The following is a 21,667-nucleotide window of genomic DNA, read 5'->3' on the forward strand; positions in this document are numbered from 1 at the left end:
TATTTTCCACACAAATAACAGCAAGAGGGATCCGACTTTCTGTTTGATGACTGTACCAAAAAAACTGAAGGCTATTAAAATTATGGTTTGTCAAAGGAATTACAGTTTTACAGTGAGTAATTTATGTTAAACTTCATATTTATTGAAGGGATGGTGGATAAAATATAAATGAGGAGATGCCTAGAAAAACGTCATGTATTACACTAGGGAAAATTCAGGATTTTTAAAATACTGCCTTATAAAAATTAAGAACTGAAAACTTGTATACTATTAAAATATGGACTATTAGCTAAGATTTTATGCTATACTAATTGGCATAACATAAACAGAAAGTAACTCACTAAAACCTTGTGATGTACAGTGACGAATGTTTGAGGCAACAGAGATAGTAACACTATTTCTTCTGTGACTGAATAAAACATTTCATGTTTTAAACATAAAGATTCAAAGAAATATCAATAAGAAAAAGTTCTCACCTCATCATCTTCCATCTTCCACTCAGAAACTTCACCATCATCAAACTTGTACCACCGTCGTGTTCCATCACTATGCCTTATAATACAAACAAACAAAAATCAAAAACCTCTCTATTTTTACATAAGAACAATAAAAATACAGCATAATAAAATAAATTACAACATCAACAGCAAGCATGACTTTTACTAATCCCACAGATGCTCGTTGAAAGCTACATTACACATCTTTTAAAATTTCTGATACCCATACTCACTGCTGCTCAACAATTAAATTTTTTGACAACAAATAACTTCATGTATACCTTGCTACTGTCAAATTTACATAACTAGTTTGAGTACTAACATTATTTCCAAATTTTTCTCAAGTGCCATCAGTTTCTGGAAGCTATGATATGAAAGACAAACAGGAACTGACAAAGCAAAATGTTTATTTCTATGTTTTCTAGACAAGCTTTAAAACACAAAGAAATATTGAGAAGGGCTACAAAAAATCTAGTACTTTTAAACAGGTGGATCCATAATGAAACTTTGTAGAATGGATGGCAACTGCCTGTTGTGGAGACAACTGTAGAGACAACGCTTCGAAGGCGGAAGACTATCGCAACATCATCCTCTACACTTGTATCTCTACAAAAAGCAGTTGCCATCCATTCCACAAAGTTTCATCCTCAATACTCTTCCTAAACTATCTATCAAAGGTGGATCCATCTTTTTCAGGTGGTAAAGAAAGAAGGGTGAAATAAAATATGTAAATAGCTGAAAAACAGGAAGAAAGTCTAACTGGCTGGGTGTGAGACAATGTCATATATAAATTACATGGTATTTTTTTGTATCTCATCTTATATACAGGACAATTTGAAAATTGGAAAAAAAGATGAGAAAAACATAACTAGCCAATATTATGTACTTTATTTTTGTTCTATATTATTATATTTTATTCTACAAACAATAGGTAAGTGTAAATTTGTAGAAAAATAAGATTTGCAGCATGGTCAAATAAAGGCATAAAAATTTTTTTCATAAAATTCAGAATATAAGAGTTGTAAAATAAATAAGACAGGGGTTGTATCTGAGAAGCCAAAAGTTTAAAAGCTAAAAATATGACTTACCAAACGTTTTTGATCTTATACATTTTGTACAGACAAATGTACATAAATCTCATAATATTCAACTTGGGCAGGGGTGATAGAAAGACTCATTCAGTACTTATTAGGTTACATAATTACAAGTAATAAAGAGCAAAAAACATTCTTTAAACTTCTTTATTTCTATAACTGTCTAAGTGTCAAACTAACCACCACACATTCAGGATAGTAACAGAAACAGAAAACCACCATACATGGACACTTGTCCAAAATGAAAAGTTGTTAATGTAATGTCTTTTGTAAACTCAAAGGAGAATTCAATAAAAAAAATAAAAAATTCTGATTCCCAGACTTATCATGGAGTGACGTACATTCTTTATACCTCTACAAGTTAGCTAGAGCATCAATAAAGTTAATCACACAATGGAAAAACTGGGTACAGGTGATCAGAACCTGAATATCACATTACCCATGGGAACAAACAACACTTTGACGAGTAATGAAAAAAATCTTACAGAATTAAAAGGCAAAACTAGATATACTATGATGTGCTTGATTGTAACTAATGGAAATAATAAGAGAAGGAAAGGGGTGATAATTTTAGCAGACCATGTTTGGTCTGCTAAAACAAGGCAACAAAAACTGCAGGTAAAATAATGTCTGTTTGAAACATGTATCAACAGAAAATATAATAAAGGATAATACATATTTATAATTAAACAAAAAGACACTTTTAGAGGCCTCAGTGAATATCTTACTGTTCTGAATACACTTTCAAATACTTCCTTTATTGAAATTTCTCTCATTGTGGTATATGATATATATACATTTATGCATATAAATGTATATGCAATTACATGTCTTTTATCCTACAGTACTAAAAGCACTGATAAAATTTTAGTACTTCTTCGTGTGTCTGTATATACATCATTATAAATTATTTTCTACTGTTATCTTAAAAATCACCATTTACAACAATAAAATAAGTAAAACAAAACTCGTACCTGTGTAGAATATAAGAGTAGTAATGCCCTCCACTAGCTTGCCCACTGTGCACAACTATTCCATTTAATGTATATTTTGTAAAATTATTCTCTCCTTCAGTCATGTCTTCAATAATTTCTCCTGAAATCAAACACCTTCATATATTCCCCAAGAAATGACATATGCAGTGATCATAAAGAAAGTTCTACACCTCAGTGAGTTGTATCTCACAAACAGGATGGCATAAAGAAGATGAAATTGAGTAAGAGCATAATAGGGATTCACATTCCACATGTTGCCATCAGCTGCACCACTGTGACTTTCATACTCCTCCACCTTTTGGAATGTCTTGCATTTGTCTGATAATGGACATTACAACCACCTGGAAAATGTCATCCTTCAGGTCTGAAATTTATAGGGTTTCCCATGATACAACTTCAGGTTCTGTCATAACTAAAAACAAGCTGTTGTCTGATCCAGTGAATGGGATGGACATTTGCAAGGAAAGTGATGTGAAATAATTTTGTCCTGAAAGTGCTCCCACAAGACACATTTTACTTAGTTACCAATAAGTGAAGGGGTACCATCCTGAAGGAAAACCACAGTGTCTATCATATTTTGTAGAAACACTGGAACAAAACCCCCTTGTGGATTTTATACACACTATGAAATTTACAAGATATGTCTCGATGTATTCTTTGGTGTAGCAATACCTCATTATACACTTGTCTGTTTCACATTGGTTGAATGGCATTGTGACCAGACACATTTATTTCCATGAGAAACATATAAAAGAAGTCACAGCAACTTCCTTAAAGGAAATACATGAAACTGTGACATCTGCATGACAAACTTAACAAACATGTCTATGTTCACCTTCGTGTGCCATACCACTTATGAGATATGATGCACTGAATTGTAAAGCTTTTATTATAATCAACTTATATTATATTTTCTGTTTGGTATATTTTCTCTGAATTTCCTTTAGTAACATCATTAGGTCAAGAAAATTAAATGGCTTAAGAATCAGAATGACAAGTTGTAAAGGAATAAGATATTAACTTCAACTTTTATAATCTACCTATAATATTAAACATGAAAAAAACATCAAAAAACAACATCAGTGCAAAGTACAAAATTTACCTTCCATTTTTTCAAGCCCTCTTACTGTATATGGCTCCATGTCCAGTTCCCGAGGAAATTCAAAGTAATCATTGAATTTGATGGCACATTCTCGTTCCCAGTCATAGTCAAACCTTTTAAGTTGAATAGTAAGGACAAGAGGCAATCTCTTGATACATAGCCTTTTAACTGTATCTACCTGTTATAAAAATATTATCGTAGAAGGTAAGTGTAATTTCAAAACAGTATACACAGAGATGTTACACTGGTTTAACATGCAACTTATTAATTAAATGAGACACAGATGTGTTATTTTTGTTTATACAACCATACTGACACTTTATAAAAATCATAACCTGCTTTCATTTCTCAAATGAAGTCCAACTTATAACAATACACCATTTAAATAACAGAAGGAATAAGATAATCACAAACCACAGAGATCATAATACTTAACTGTCCTTTTGCAATCACTCACTGGAATTTTGAAAACGTTAAATATACCTCCCAGAAAATAATATTGTAACATTTCAAATAACTTTATTTTCATAGTTCCATGAACATTATATTATATCTTCATGTGAGTTTAAGCATGTAAAATTTAAAAATTACATCCACTAAAGGTTTTAATGCAAATATGGACAACACATAACTCCAGAGACAGCTTTGAGATCAACAAAACACTCAAAAATGCTTTATTATTTATTTAGTTCTTGAACATGTTTTCCATATTAATTTTATTATTTAAATTTCACAATTTTAAGGTTGTTTCTGTATTTATAGTAAAGTTATTAATGCTATCTTTCATATTCCATAATTTCGAACTATTGACCAAAGGAAAGCAACCAGTCAACAACACATAAACCCAATATTAAGGAATTAATAGTCACCTTCGTGATGCACACAGTTTAAAATGCAAATAATATTTTGTGGTGAAACACATTTAAACTTGATTCAGTAGCTCCAAAATCCATAGTTCTACTTTAGGGCTAGCCCATGTTGCCTTCATTTTAAAGAATTCTGTATGTAAATAACAATATAGAATTTTTTCTAATAAAGTTGATAAAATGTACTCGTAAGATGGTTGGCATGGATATTAAAACTTTAAAATAAAGTACTGAACAAAGTTTTGACTTTCTTAAGTCATTTTCAAGTATTAAAGTTTTAATACCCATACTAAATATATTATAAATACATTTTTACTTCAAGTGGGTTTCTCATCACCATGAAAGATAACATTTAATTTTAAATTTTAATATTCTATAACTCTTTTGGCTGTAAAATGTAACATTAAAAGTTTAAATCAAACACTCATCCTCACCTTTTTATTACATTTTTCACAATGATAAGCATTAGCTCCTTCTAAAAGATCTCCTTTTACATACTGTTCGAGAGAATCTTGCAAATTGCTGTGGTTTCGGATGTCAATATTTAATGTAGTAAAAGACTCTTCTCTTGAATATCTAAGAGCAAAATTATTTTTTTTACTTTTACTGGAATGTTCTACATTGTGTATATAAAACTTCATTAATTTAACGTTTTTCAAAAAAGAGAACTAAATTACAAAGAAGCATTGCAGCACTTAATTACCATTATTTCTATTACTTAAAACATGTTTTATTCACTTAACTTTACATTAGAGGTATCTATTATGATGTTTAAGTTTCTATGGGCTAGTAGAGGTAGAGAAAATTTAAAGAAACAAGTACTTAAAACACTGATGAACTACCATTGTGAATTTTGTTTTTTGTAAACTATGTAATCTACCAAAATACAAACGTTTTGCATTTCTCTACAATAATAAGTAGGTTGAACCTTATGTTTTCTTGATATTAGTTTGAAAACGATACAACTTATCTGTGAGCAGATAGATGAGGAAACTGTAATTAAACAATATCTGAATTTGAACTTTTTAAATAAAATAAGCAATTTCTGATAATTGTCACATTTCTATCTGATTTTTTTCAGCCTGTTTTCTTGACTGTAATTTTGCTATATAGTAGACAGGGACATGAGATGTTGATTCATTTACATACATCACTAATTAAATGACAAGGCTTTAAACTTCTTTAAATAAGTATTTTAGCATTCTTAAAAAAAAAACTATCAAATTAGGCTTAGAAAAACAAATTAAAGGACAATTCATATAATCAATTTTAATACTACAATTAGTAAAATACTAAAAACTAAAAATATTTAACCATAATCAGCAGAGTACTATGAGAACTTTTTGGGAATAAAAAAAATTACCTAAATTTTCTACATGGCATAATGTATATAAATGTTGGCTAGAAAACCTCAGGATTCTGGTACTTTGGAATGATTGGTTTGGATTGAATTTTGCACAAAGCTACTCAAGGGCTATTTGCACAAGCCATCCCTAATTTAGCAGTGTAAAATGAGAGGGAAGGCAGCTAGTCATCACCATCCACTGCCAACTCTTGGGCTATTCTTTAAACAGAGAATAGTGAGACTGACCATCACATTATAACAAACCAATGGCTGAAAGGGTGAGCATGTTTGGTGTGATGGGGATTTGAACCTGCGACCCTCGGATTATAAGTCGAAGTACCATAACCACCTGGCCATGCCATACAACTTTGGAATGAAAGTAGCAAGTTCATCATCAGAAACGGTATGAGCATTTTATGCAATTAACCCTTTATGTATTGTGGATACAGCACTATAAACTGGTCTAGCTCTAAAGGGCATTTTTATTACCAAACTTTTCAGCTCTTAATAGTTCCTATCATCAGGAATATTAATTTCTTTTGCACTATTTTTAGTAAAGTACCATTATTACAGCATATAGATATATGTAAATATTCTTTACCATTTTAATATTTGTCACAAGTTATAACTGAACACATTAAATTGGTTAAGACCATCTACCTATGTGGACAATCTTTACAAATCTTTTGGTCAGCAAATGTACCACCTAGAATCTTTGATAAAATACTGGGCTGGCCCAAAGATTTCAGAGCTTCATCTAGACTATCCACAAGGCTATTGAAAAATTCCAAGGCATCATGCTGTTCTCTAAGATTGACAGGTTCACCCACAACCTAATAACACAAGAAAACAAATATTACAATCTTACAAATGTGAATTTTTCTTTTATTATACTTGTTTACTATTTAATTTCATTCCCTTAATGCTAACTTTGTTTTTAGTAGATCACAACTGCATAGAACAAAAAAATACTAAAAATACTTTTACAAAATGCAGATGTCAGGTTTTAATTTTTCTATCAATACTTAACCTTTATTTCAGTTTCAAATAAATATCATTAACTTTAATTAAATTACGAGTTAGCTAAACTGAGACTCGAGTATTATTATGCTGGACACAAGCCAAAAATCATAATTAAGAAAAACAAAAAACATCCTAAATCTGCACAAATTAGCAATTTCATTTAAATTCAAGCATTTAAAATCAAAAACATCTCTACATAAGAAATATATCAGAGCTCTAAACAAAAACTCAAAAAGAAATATACATCAGACAACTTAAGCTTCACAAGTATAATTCAGAACATTAACATCTTGAAAGATTTTAACAGAATTCATTCTGATGACTCAGAAATGACAGCATATTAATAGCAAATTTTTAATTACTGTTTACAGTTCTCATATCAGACATCAATCACATTCAAAATAAATGTAATAAAATGTGACTAGCAGAGCACAAAGCTTTGCACTTGATTGCAAACAAACTTTTTTCTGGGTTATTGAAACCTGGTTTCTGGCCTTATATGCAAGTAACTCAAACAAATACTTCACGCAGCTATTTTTACATAAAAGTAACATGAGTAATTTAGTTACACTGTACATAAAAAGTTCATTTGCTACTGCAACATTTAAAGCTTTTAAAATAAGAAATGTTACTTTTGACAAAATAATAAAAATTATAGCAACTCTCATATACAGCTCACTGTTTCAGAAAGGTAAAATAATTTCATCTTCATTGTATCAATTTATATTTTATTCATACCTCAGCACAGACTAGGACTATTTCATTAATTTAAAATATAAACAAAAATAAATGTTAAATTAATTTTTTTTAAATTCAAGTTAATCACCCTCAGAGCTTTGTTAACTTATTTAAGTAATTATATTTTTGTATCATTCATTATTATTTTTTTAACACTGTATTATTTATGTAGTCTCTAAATAAATGATGTGGTTAAAATTGAAAATATGCTACTGTATCACTGTAGCTCAGCAACAAAGATATCAATTTTATTCAGGCTCAAAATAACATTATAATCCGTTTGATCCAAAAATTGATAACAAATGCAATGGCAGTTTAACTGAAGTGAATAAAAGAAATTACGTTAGCCAATCACTTAAGTACGTAGGTAACTCTACCTACTACTTGCCTAGAGGTTTGAAAACATTCACTATACAATAAATCTGTAGTGTAACATTTTAAAATTGCTTGTAGAATGAGAGAATTATATATCAATTTTTCTCTACATTAAGATACCTTTATTTAGAGCTTTCAGCCCCACTACCAGAGCCTTCATGGGACAACAATGAAGGCTCCAGAAACAGGGCTGAAAGATCGCAAACAATTTTTAATCGCAAATATTTTAAGATAGAAGAAACTTCCATGTGCAATTCTAAATCTAACTTAACCTAGTTACGAGTCTTAAACAATCATTCTAAAATAGATGCTTAAGGTAATAAATACATGAAGATAAAGTTAATGTCTGACCAACATGCACAACAGCAGAGTTAATACATAGAATAACAGATACACAGTTCTGTTAGTACCCATCCCAACAAACATTAAACTGAGTATAATAATAAAAAATACTGAATGTATTAGACAAATCAGTTCTAAACCTAAACATTTAATTAATGGTGCAAGTTGTATTTAAATGTTTTATTAACAGATGCTCAGTCTGTTCTCAACAAATAAGTGTAAGCAGTACAATCATTATTACAAATTAGATAGAAAAGGACTTGTACATTCAATGTTGATAAATACAAAAGCCTTTATAAAGTTAATTTCCTGTTCTAGTGAACTGAGAGAGATTGTAAACTACAAGATTTAAAATAGTGGACCAAAGAGTTCAAATATCTGAGAAAAAAAAACAACAAAAACATTTCAATGAAGACATTTTAGTATTCAAGAACTCTTGTTTATTTATTCTTTTTTTTTTAAAAGCAATTTTGATGTATGGAAATTTAATCAACACATTTATGATCTTTTCAGGTTTTTGAAGCTTGGCATGAACCACGCTTGAGCTATATTCCATAAAACTAGTGACCTACCAAAGATACAACATCAACATCATCTATTCAGTAATTAACTGTTGATGTATTATGTTTCAAAAACTAGTGAATCGATAAAACAATCTGAAAGTATAAAAAGATAACTTAAGTTTTATTAACCACATTAAACAAGACTGTTCTTGTACTAGTTCTGAAAATAAAAAAAATCTGTGCAAAATATTTTTAGTATAATTACATTCATACCAAGCATAAGGTGGCTCCAAAACTTATGTAAAAATGATCACTTAGTTAACTTAGATGGTCAATAATATAAAACAAATTGGTCATGAAATAGACAAAATATACTGTGAATCAGAGTAATGAGTTTTTTCATTGATTGCTGGAGGATAAATAGAAATGTAGTGAATTGCTCCTGTAATAGGCTAAAAATGTGCTCTAAATTTGTGTAAAAATATTTATTACAAGGTAAATAATAAAATACCATGTTACTTTGAATTTAAGACATACTTTTTTCACATATTTCTGAACTGAAAACTAAGGGGCATCTTAAAATCAAGGTATTTTTCACTCTTCAAAAGTCTTGAAAACACCGTTTTCCTCAAACAAAGATTCTTGAAAAAATCTTGCATTAACAAATAGCTCAGACTGTATTTTGAAATGAACTTAGTTTAGAAAGACTAAAAAACATGTACAAAACTACAAATTTGCCAATGTCATCACCTCCAGCAGTGTAGTTGGATATCACTGTCCTTAGTCTTTTGTCTGACTTTCTCATTGTTCAGATGCTATTTTATTGTGTTTTTTATTTATATTGTTGTTTTTCCCATGGAAAAGTGTTTTATCTATGATGCTGAATTTCAAAGAGAAGTTAATTTGTGCATCAAACAGATTGAGAATTGTGCAGCCAGTAAAAAGTATACAATGAGTAAGGCAAATGTACATCATTGGCGTAGTATAAAAACCAAGTTGTTTTCTTGCAAGAAAAGTACAGTCATTTTATGGCTCAAGAAAAGGAAGACATCCTGAAATTGATGCTGCTGTTTTAATGTATTTCAGAGAGTTATGAAATAAAGGACTGTCTGTAACTAGAGAAGTCTTGATGTTAAAATGAAAAGAATGTACAGGAAATGTTGGTATTTCTTTCATGGCTAGACGTGACTGGTGCGAGAAAATTATGAAAATGTTTATCATTATGGTGTTGGTCAACAATTAGTTAAAAATTGACATCAGATTTTCAAGATGCGAAAGATAGAATGTAAGATCACATTCTTCGAAGCAATAATGAATCAAGAGATGAAGATACTTCAACTTCAGAATATAACAGTGAATCAGAAGAACCATCAGTCACATTCTGATTAAATAAAGAAAGCAGGAAGAAACATTACTGTAATAAAAATTTAAAATTTCCTCTATATTTTATATATTTCATTTCAAATATATTATTAGCATTTGTGGTTCATTAATACTCTTTTCAAACATATTTACTACTTTCTAATTACCATTCAGATTTTTTTTTTTCTCCTGAAAATCCATTTTTAAAAGTAGGGTTGCATCTTAATTTCAAAGTAATATGGTATATTAAGACAAATATTTTTGAGAATGATACAATATACATCTGTTAAACTGAAAAAAAAAAACGTTGGTTATTACCAGTGAAAGGTGAATAATAAGATATATTTAATGCTTACTTAAAATGCTTCCAGAAGCCTCGAGGTATATAATACTGCAATTTGCTACAGGCCAGGTGACCAAAAATAGCTTGAACTTGCTTTAACACTCCTAAATTGTATTCTTTTCTTGAACTTTCTCGATCTGAATGCTTCTCATCATATTGTTCATTTTCACCGGTCTCGATATTACTTTGTGACTTAAATGACAAATTCATTTTCATTACTTGAAACTGTAATTTCTTTTAACAGTTATTTTTGTAAAGGACAATTTTTTAAGAATTAATTTGAAATAATATTTGGTTGATACTATGATATATTACTATACATTGCTGATATAAAACCCTTGATAGCTATTTGACTTAACAGATAAAATCAACTTTAAGAAACTAAGAAAGGAGAAATTTCACCTTATACAATATCTGTTTTACTAACATACACAAAAAACACAGGAACAATAAATTAAAAAATAAAATAAAACAAGTTTAATTGTATCATTATTATTATCATTATAAGTGATGTGTTTTAAACTTAAAAACAATATTTCATTATTTTTGAAGTCATAACGTAAATAGAAGAGCATGTTTTATTGAACCATCACCTGTCTAATCACCAACAGAAATTGAATAAATAAAATAAACTTAAGATTTAAACAAGTGTCGTGTTAAGATGCATTTAAACATTTTATTGTCTCAGGATGACAAATCATATAAATCACCACATACAGTCTCAGAAAAAATAAAAACCCCTTTTTTACTTCATTTTCTAATCTTTCCTCTCCAGAAAAATCTTCATTGAGGTCAGTAGCAGCTCCTTCAACAGCTAAAATTTCACTTCGTACTTCTTCCATCATATACAACTGAAAAGATGGATACAAGTATTCAGTATATATATTCTACTTCCTAAATCATCAGATGATTTTATGTACACATTTATTGTAGCTTTTAGAAGATTTTAAATATGTCCTTTATTAGCTATGTGATATTTTGAGAACAACTTCTAAAATTCTTTCAAAATGATTACTTAGAAATTTATCTGTTTTTTTTTGTCATTATTAGTAAATAATAAGATATAAAACCTGAAAAAAAGACACCAACACCAATTATTACTTAAAACACAATCAGTACTTGGATTAGGTCATGATTCATTAAAAACTTAGGAACACAATTTAACCTATATAAAAGCCACATCACAATAATTGATTTCTCAAAATAGAAGTCATGAAAAATAAAATACATTTATCAGGATAGAGTAATCTGATTACTGTCTGCCCATTACCATTATAATGAGCTTTGAAATAATAGTCTAAGGTATAGACATAGTATTGGATCACCTAGCCTAGAGCCATGTACATAATATTTAAAATGAATAACAAAAATATTGATTTAATTTTAAACATCAACCATTTCTGAATTAAGCTATTTTCTATCACCAATGTTTCTCATGAAAAACACGTTTTAATCAACAGAAACTCTAAATTAAGAAACTAAGAAATATTTTTCCAGTTTTGTTGTCTATACATTTCATTTTATACTTTAAGTACACAGAATGGCAACAACGTTAGGTTATACTTTTGTTGTTAAGCAAAATAACATAAAAGCTATTGTTGGACCATTATGTTACCAAAATGCACTGGCTTTTCTATATAACAGACATTAATACAACTGAATTTTTAGCAATAATCATTTTACGAATGAGACAAACTTATTTCATGAACAATTTTAATTTCTATTAGCTTCCACAAGAATCTACTGATATTTGACACTTTCCATTGTGTTTCTCTGACTCTCTGTTAGTCAAGCATGATTGTAAAAATCTATTTACTTATTTGAGTTAACTATAAAGTGAAGGTTAGGGTATACTATGGGTAGGGGTGGTAGTACTTACCCCACCATTTTTGACAGGTTATACTCTAGTAACTAAATAGTAAAGAATATTTGCATTTTAACAAAGAGGAGATAAACTAGAAAGACATCCACACAGAGGAACTGTTATAACTATGTATCTAAATAAGAGCACCTAGTAACTTCAGTAGATATCAAATCTTGTTTTATTTTTGTGTGATAACCTAACTTTTTTTAAATTTATTTTCACTAAGGTTAATAATAAACTTTCTGATAAATAAAAAAAAGCTTAAAACTCGACATTGAAAAAAAGTATTTTAATGTTTTTCCACAAAAATGTCTTCACAAACTTGAAAATTTCACAACATAACAAATAATGAAAGAACTAAATTGAATTATAAGGTTTCTTTCACAGTGACACTAGATACTGTTTGGTATGTTTCAGTTAGTTTCATGCTATGTGGTTTAGTATTTTCACTTTAATAAGGAAAACAGAGGATATAAATCATACAAATCCTCCCCAAAAGTCTGGAAAGTAATATAAGTTTACCTGTTGTAATACAGAGTTCATGTAACAAGTAGCACCAGCATTCTTTAACCCAACAAATCCCCTTGGAGGACGAGGACCTACTGGTGGGAGGTACTCCCATTCTGTTAATGGCTGTTCATTTTCTAGAAATTCAACAAAAATATGATATTAATAACAATAATTATTTTATTTCACAGTATGATACATAAACATAATGATACATTTTTGTACATGTACTATTCATTAGACAGATAACAGAAAAATAATGAATAATTCATCCATTAAAAACGTTTTTAATGGCACCCCTTAACATTATGAACCAGTTTTACTTTCATGTACTGATAACAATGTAGAAGATGAGTCTAGTCTTGCTGACAAAAAATGACTAATTATTTTGCAAAATGTACAATAACATCCATGAAAATTGATTAAAAAGATTTCTAAATTTTATTCTTACACAAAAAAGTATTTTAAAATCAACTATCCACTAATCCAACTAAAGAACTAGCTATGTGCTAATCAGACACTGTTTTCTCTGCATGCTATTAAAATATAGCACTAAAAGGTACAGTTTAAGATACAGACAAACACAGCTTATGTTTTAATACTGAAGCTGAAAATGTTCATTCATATGGCTAATCTGTTTCAATTTGAGCATGTTAATCCCCTGGAGAAATTTCACTTTTCCAAAGTGCACAGGTTAACATAATAATGTTCAGGGACAAAAAGAGACTTTTTGGTCATTCTCTGTTGTCCAGTCCTCTAAGCCAAACTGAAACTATAAAACAAATAAATAAATAAATAATTTATAGCCAGTCTTTATCATTCACATATTTATAAAGCTTTCATTTAAACTCACTCAAATTTACTGCCTCTACAACACCTGAAGGCAACATATTACACGACAACTGTCTTATTTGAAAAACAAGATTATCTTAGCTTAATATGGCTTCTACCTTCCCTAAATCTATATTTGTGTTCCTTAGTTCTATAATTCTTAAATAGGTTGGTTGGTTGGTTGATTTAGTGTTTTATGGCACAAAGGAAATGAAAGTAAAACTAAACATAAATAGCATAAAACCAATGTTGAAATCTAGTCTACAATGTTAAAGTAAAACTACAGTAAGAGAAGTTGTAAAGGACTTTCTGTAGCATAATGGTAATTATCATAACCCGCCAGGAAGACTAACAGGTAAGTACAAGAACCACCATCAGTCATCTGAAGTTGGCCTTTCCAGACCTGGTTCTGAGTTATGTGTCATTATAGCCATTTTCAAAAAGTAATGTAATAAAAGTTTTAAAAGGCATGTGTGTAGCAAAACTTGAATAATAACTCGGCAGGATGACTAACGGGTAGTTCAAACAGCAGCGTTAGTCACCTGAAGTTGGCCTTTCCAGTCCTGGTGTTGAGTTATTTAATGTTATGGACATTTTCTAATTTCAAATCGAACAAGATGGACTTTGATTCTTAAAAGGGAACCACTTTTAAAAAAGGTTTAATGTATAAATTAAAAAACTAAAAACTTTATCAAGGTGTACAGTGTCACCATCACCAATAACACTGCCTAATGTTATGGACAAACCTTGGGATAGAACATGTTTAAAATGGTGCCGTCGTTGAGAGTAGTAATGACAGCAAGAAAGTAAAATGTGGCTTATTGGATCTGAGTGTTATACAGACTACACACTGGTGCATCAGTTCCAGATAAAAGAAAACAATGAGTTAAAAAACTGTGACCAATGCGTAGTCTAGTTAGAACAACTTTCCCCTTCCGATCCTTATGGAAGCAAGATGACCAAAGTCCAACATAGGGTTTTATTTGGAATAGCTTGTTTTTGCATTGCTCACTCCAAGTCAACTGCCAGCTGGCACGAAGCCGAGCCTTGAATACAAGAACATAGTCCATGTATGGAATAGGCACAGCGGTGATAGTGCCAGAGCAGATAGATTTAGCTGCTGTGTCTGTGAGCTTGTTCCCGTGAATACCAACGTGGCCCGGTATCCAGAGAAACTGGATAAAAGTAGATGTTAAAGAGAAATGGGCCGGTCAGTTTTGAATATTGGCAAGAAATTGGTGTGAAACAACGTGAAGTTATTCCAGGGCCAGTAGAGAACTAAGCGGGTCAGTATAAAGAGTGCAGTTGGAGTACTGCTTAGCCTCTATGTGAGCCAGGGCAAGAGAAATGTTGTACAGTTCAGCAGTGAACACAGAAGCTGTAGAGGGGATTCTGCGCACAACCACCAAACTGCAACAAACCATGGCAAAGCCCACAGAGTCACATGATTTAGAACCATCCGTACAATTAGGAATGGAAAAATTGTTCAAAAGATGTTCAGTAAATAAAAGACAGTACTTCCAATCGGGAGTATCTTCTTTACTCAGATAACTTAAAGAAAGGTCACATTTGGGGACTGTAATTAACCATGGTGGGATGGGCTGACTAGTGGATACAGCAATGTTATCCAAGGACAGACTCGATTTGTCCAACTGTGCCTGGATACGTAAGCCAAAAGGAGCAATGGCAGATTGTCTGTCCTGAAAAAGTTTGGCCCACCAAAGAAGGAAAACACAACCTCAGGTGGGATGCTTTGATAAGGAACAAAGTTTTGAAGCATGTAGTAAAGACAGTTGCAAACGGCAAAGGTGCAAAGAAGGTTTATGAGACTATGTATAAGCTCTGAACTGGGGAGGTGCGGAAAGCCCCAGTGCAGAGCCAAAGTTCTTGATGATGAATGGGGTCCAGCATCTTTAAGGCCAAGGGTCTGGCAGAGCCATAGACCAGTGATCCATAGTCAAGTTTTGATCAAATAAGAGCACAATATATCTTCAGCATAGAACATCGATCTGCTCCCCAAGTGGTGGTAGAGAGGATAGGAAGGATATTCAGTGCTCTTGTATATTTTACCCATAGCTGCTTGATGTGTGGCATAAAGGTCAGCTTATGGTCAAAGATAAGCCCCAAGAACTTAGTCTCAGAGACCACAGGCAGCACAATTTCACCGATACAGAGTTCAGGATCAGGGTGAATAGCCCGCTGGCAGCAAAGTGCATGCAAACAGTTTTAGAGAGAGAGAAGTTAAAGATATATTAAGCAGCAACTACAGACTGCCCTCAATCATATACTGAAGTGGACCACAGCAAATGGCTTTAACTTCTCTCTCTCTCTGAAACTGTTTGCTGTGGTCCACCTCAGTAAATGATTGAGAGCAGTCTGTAGTTGCTGCTTAATATATCTCATGTTCGACAACTGGCATGAGATGTGAAAGTCGCGACAAAGAGCCCATTTGCAACAGTGAGAGAGAGTTGTTCAGTGTTGACATTAATCTTTATATTGAAACATGTGACACTCAAAACACAGCCCTGAGGGACTTCAAGTTCCTGTAGAAAAGAATGGGAAAGTGTCAAACCCACAAGAACTTGGAATCTCCTGTCCATCAAAAAATGTTTAATAAAAATGGGCAAATGGCCACATAACCCATATATATGGAGGTCTTGCAAAATTCCATACCTCCATGTTGTGTCACAAGCCTTCTCAATGTTAAAGAATATTGATACAAAATGTCGTTTGAGAAAGGCTTCTCTGATTGACGTTTCAAGTCGAATCAGATGGTCCAAGGTGAAGCGCTGTCATCAGAACCCACATTGAGTGAGCATTCTTAAGTAGGAAAAATGTTGATGTATTAACATTATCAGTTCCTTTACAATCTTAAACACTTCAATCAGATCCCCAAACCTTTTCTTTTGAAGATAAAACAATTTCAAGGCTGTTAATCTCTCCTCATATGATAACCACTAATGATGATAATCTCCATCCCAGATATCATTTTGTAACCCTCCTCTGAACCATTTTCAGCAATTTAATGTATTTCTTAACGTAAGGAGCCCAAGACAGAACACAATACTCCAAGTATGGCCTAATCAGCGACTTACACCATGAAATTAGAACATCTTTTAGATTTTTATCAAATATTTATGTAGATACAACCTAAAATCTTATTTGCCCTACCACTAGAAACAGTACACTGCTTGGATGGCATAAGAAACTAATCAACCATTAGACAAAGATTCTTTTCTTTCATGATAGTTAAGGTTATTAAAACCCAAATATTAATTATAATTCAAATTATGATGTACTTGAAAACATCCTTACTGTTAACATTTATGCTTTCAGACAAATTTATTCATACATCCTTTTGGATGTCCTAATTTCCTGTTTTACTAACTTTCTTGATATTAAATTTAAATTTCTTAAATCTGTAATGATTTTCTTTAATTTTATCTCTCATACTCTTTGTGAGCCAATATAATCCATTACTTGTAGCTATTTGTTTCTTTCTGTAAATAACATATTTGTTTACAATACTGAAAAATTTCCCTTAAAATTTTCCACATTTGCTCAGTATCTCCAAAAAATCTCACCTGCCTAATTCACAACAAATAATTATTGTTGCATCCATTCAAAATATGCTTTTCTTGAAAGTTGGAATCAAAATATCATTATTCCTGATTTTCGTATGCAGTAAAACATCAAACCTAATAGAGCAATGATCACTTGTACTGAGGTGTGTTCTGCAATTTCCACCCTCTCAACATTTTCTATATTAGATGTTAACAATAAATCTAAAATAGCATTATCTCTAGCAGGTTTCTTGACTACTTGGGGAAGAAATCCATTTTGAACAATTTCCACAAACCTTTCTCCCTCTTGGTTTAACTCTAGCATTTCTCAATCAACATGTCTGAAATTAAAATCACCCATACTTATGATTTCATTATGAGCTGAAATCTTAACCTAAAAATAGTTTCTCACTAATTTCATCAGTTTTATCTAGTGTCTAAGAAATTCCTTAAGTTTTTTTCCTTGACATCTACTAACAGAAACCCAAATGGATTCAATACACTTGCTATTATTCTTACTATTCTCAACTACAACAGGAAATAACTCACACTTTACATACAGAATCACACCTCCCCCTCTCTTTACTACTCTATCCCTATTAAATAACATATAACCATGTATTTCAAAGAAATTTATCATCAAATCATCTACATTTAACCCTGTTTCAGTTATTCCCATTACATCAAAGCCTATTGCCACCAATGCTCTAAACATATGTTTCTTATACTTCTAGCATAGGAATAGTAAGAATTAAACCTATTCTTATAACTACTTTTATACTAATTTCCTATATTAAACTTTCCTTTACACATCAATTTTGTTTCATTTAGTTTATTTTTTACCCTCACCACTATCTAGTCCTAGTTTAAAACTTCATTTACAGTTGAGTTAATAGAACTTGCAAACATGCCAGATCCTTTCCTACTTAAGTTTAAACCAGCCATTTCAAGAAGTTCTCTCCTCTCACTAAGCTGATCTTACAAGTCTAACAAGCTAATTTATTCATCCTTACATATTAATTTCAGCCTGGCATTTAACCACAGTGACCTACTACTAATTTTGTCTCCACAATCAATTCTTGGCAGTATTCCCAATACAATTAATTTATGGCCTTTAACTTTAAACTTTTTTTTTCACAAATCCCTTCTATTTAATAGTTAGCTCCTCGGACTTACTTTTCCCTACATTATTAGCCCCTATATGTACAACAAAAACTACATCATTGCCAGTATCCTTCATTATATTTCTTGCCCTGTCAGTTATGCCTTACACCAGTGCCCCAGGGTAGCATAATCTCTTTTCTCCCTATTTACCTCACAGACTATTCTTTCCACATGCCATATCCAAGGAGTGTGTGTGTGTGTTTTCTTACAGCAAAGCCACATCGACTATCTGCTGAGTCCACCAAGGGGAATTGAACCCCTGATTTTAGAGTTGTAAATCCATAGACTTACTACTATAACAACAGGAGACCCATATTAAGGAATCACCTATAACTATAACCTCGTTAAATTCACAATCCATATCCAACTCTGTTCGTTTTGCTTTCCCCCTTTCTCCAATGGTTCCTCTTCTACATAAATCAAGGTCTGAAATCTACTGCTCAATAGAATAGGATCTTTATGTTTAAGTTCACTACTTTTAAGCTTAATACTACCCTAACTTCATTGTGAATCTTAGCTAATGCCTCCCTTGCATGTAAAAGCTTAAGCTCCTCTTGAAGTTCTGCTGTCATTTTCCACAGTTTATACTTCCCTCTATGTCCTCAACTATAATCAGGATAGCATCCAACTTTCCCTCCAACCTGCAAGCTCTATACATTGAACATCCTCACTACTAGCTTCCTTGAAACTGTATAGTAGTCCAGATATTCCAAATAAAACCCATTCATTGCACATATTGCACCTAATAAACTGGGAATGCTCAATCCTCAAACTAGTCTTAACCATTGTATTATTTGTAGAATTAAAATAAACCCTCAATATTATGATCAAATACCAGTAGCCTGTTTTTAACACTTAAGACTAAGTTTGACAACTGACTAGTTTTTAAGACTGTATTTATTAAATAAAACAATGTATTTAATTTGTTTTACAATCTCACTGCAGTTGAATTATAATTAAGCTTAAAAAACCATTACACACACTAAGCCTAATCTAGTTATATTACATGTTACATTTAATAAATCTAGTTTTTTTTGTTATTCATATTTAATTTCTAAAGAAAATATAATAAAACTGTGTGTTAAAGAATGTATTTTTGTTCTAAAGTGATTTCTTGAACCTATGTATTTTTTCAATATCACAACTGTTTCAATTTGAATTGGCCACAAAAGTTAACATTCAGTTGGTTTTATTGTAGCAGTTATATTTAAGTCAGTCGTAATGCTATTTAAATAGCTATGGCTTATGCCATAAGTGTTACACGCATTGGTAAGAAACATTTTTGGAGGAGTAACATCAAATACGGTAGCAATTTTATTACTCCCTGCCTTGTTCTCAGCTCAGTGCTGTATTTGAAACAAAAAATTCAAAATACATTTGAAAATATTTAATTACTTAGAGATCTGTAAGAGTAACAGTTAATATATTTAGACTTTAGCTCAAAATGCTGTGACCCAAACATCATTAGTTATTAGTAATGTCACAATCTATGAAATGGCAGTCACCATTACAGTTGTAACTGGTTGTGATCGAGTCTCAAAAATATAATGTCTTAAACTAAATGGCCAATAGCAATGGCATAAATATAGCAACTGAAATTGTGTTTGGATAAATGTAAATATAGCTGCTGCCTCACATTTATTGACTGCATATGATAGTAACTGAATTTTGTATAATGTAATGGTCTTAAAATGTTAAAATTTTTGCACTTTTTTGTCTTCCTGCACTGCCTGTAACTACAATTATTACTGCAATACATTTCAGGACTGCATGAGTTATTGAAAGGGGTCACTGCCAATGCTGTGAAGAAATGGGCCAAAATCATGTCATTAAAGCTGGAGGTACCAAAAGGCTGTATACTGACAATGTAAATAAAATGCTAACTGAAATATGAAATTTAAATTAATAACATGCTGTAGAAAGATGCTTCCAAAGGGTCAAACAGCAACCATATTGCAACAAAATCTGTGCTATTTACATTCACACAAAATACAAATACAGATTATAATGAACCACAGTAAAAACAAAAAAATATATTCAGTAATGATTTAGGGTAGTTTAATGGATTTTCATTAAAACTGTGGTGAACAGCAGTTTTTCAACTCAGTAGTTTGTGAAAATGATGTTAGCTGGTTGTTAAACTACAATAAAATAATAAAAATGGATTATGTGTCAACAGAAAGGCAAATATTTTTAGATAGGTATGTAGTTAGTATGTTTCAATTTGAATTAACCACATAAGTTAACATAAAGTTAAGGTTTACCATAGTGGCCATATTCAAGCCAATAGCAACATTCTCTTGTATTCTTAATTTCTCATTAAATTCTATCTTTCTTCTCTTCAAGAAATACATCTCATCATTTTCTCACAAGCCCCCAAGTTACTTCTGACACCACTTTACTGCTTTCATACTGAAGTAAATAGTTTGTAACATGCTCTATATAATAATACTTCAACCATGCTTGTAGCTGTTGTCAAAACTGAGCTTGTTCAGACTACATGCTAAACCATCACAAGAGAAGCACACTGAAAAGTCAGGATTTAAGTTACTACTTCAAAATCACATTAATACCTGAAATTTTCTATTATCCATATCAAAGTATCATTAACCTAACACCAAAAACAATACATTTTTGTTTACTCTATAAACTCTTGAACAAGCTCTGAAAACAAAGTAAATGAATATTTTCTTCTTTGTTCCCAAATACATGTTGTACAAGCACACAATTAATGTTTTTTTTTGTCTCAACATAAATAAACCTACCAGAATAGAACATTTCAGTTAACATATCTGCAAGAATGCGAAGATTTGGAACACAGCCTGTGCAAAGAGCTGCAAGTAAGTCAAAAGCGGCAAGTGCCGAGGCAGAGGTAGAACAAACAGGAATAGCCTGCTCTCCCGCGGAAGCTCTCCACCACTTCTCTGAAACTGAACAACCACCCTCGAAGCAGGGAAAATGAAATCCTCCATAAGTTCCTGACGTTAAAATAAAATACTGTATATGCTGTCCCATTCATTTAACAACTATTTCATATATACTTTATCATTTGTAGCTAACCAAATCTGAACTGACAAGTACTTTATTTACAATAATCACGGTTACACAATACAAACTTAAAAATTAATATGTACACCCACACACATCTACAAA

The 21,667-nt window shown here is 31.4% G+C and overlaps 2 protein-coding genes across 3 annotated transcripts in view; both read right to left on the bottom strand.

Annotated features, from left to right (window-relative positions):
• Nucleotides 1-455: 455 nt before the first annotated feature.
• Nucleotides 456-11,427, bottom strand: LOC143236377 (ubiquitin carboxyl-terminal hydrolase 9X-like). Its single transcript, XM_076474642.1, has 6 exons — nt 11,335-11,427; nt 6,560-6,732; nt 4,989-5,130; nt 3,689-3,866; nt 2,566-2,686; nt 456-552 (listed from the first exon to the last, which is right to left on the bottom strand). Exons 1-6 carry the CDS (start codon nt 11,425-11,427, stop codon nt 456-458), a joined length of 804 nt encoding a protein of 267 aa, XP_076330757.1.
• The window catches only part of LOC143238594 (ubiquitin carboxyl-terminal hydrolase 9X-like), a gene marked incomplete at its 5' end in the record, with an annotated part of 40,817 nt that continues 30,484 nt past the window's right edge, over nt 11,335-21,667 (bottom strand). Inside the window, 3 exon segments of one of the 2 annotated variants that reach the window (XM_076478955.1) lie at nt 11,409-11,436; nt 12,972-13,093; nt 21,280-21,492. In XM_076478955.1, coding sequence (XP_076335070.1) covers nt 21,298-21,492 — 195 coding nt within the window. 2 annotated transcript variants of the gene reach the window in all.

This window comes from Tachypleus tridentatus, chromosome 13, assembly GCF_004210375.1.
Source record: "Tachypleus tridentatus isolate NWPU-2018 chromosome 13, ASM421037v1, whole genome shotgun sequence".
In the NCBI taxonomy this organism is placed as follows: domain Eukaryota; kingdom Metazoa; phylum Arthropoda; class Merostomata; order Xiphosura; family Limulidae; genus Tachypleus; species Tachypleus tridentatus.

Coding starts and splice junctions, on each gene's coding strand:
- LOC143236377 (XM_076474642.1), bottom strand. CDS start 11,427: ATGGAAGAAGTACGAAGTGAAATTTTAGCTGTTGAAGGAGCTGCTACT. Junction 2,687..3,688: donor AGGGCTTGAAAAAATGGAAG/GTAAATTTTGTA, acceptor GTTTGATTTCAG/GAGAAATTATTGAAGACATG. Junction 553..2,565: donor TACTCTTATATTCTACACAG/GTACGAGTTTTG, acceptor TTGTATTATAAG/GCATAGTGATGGAACACGAC.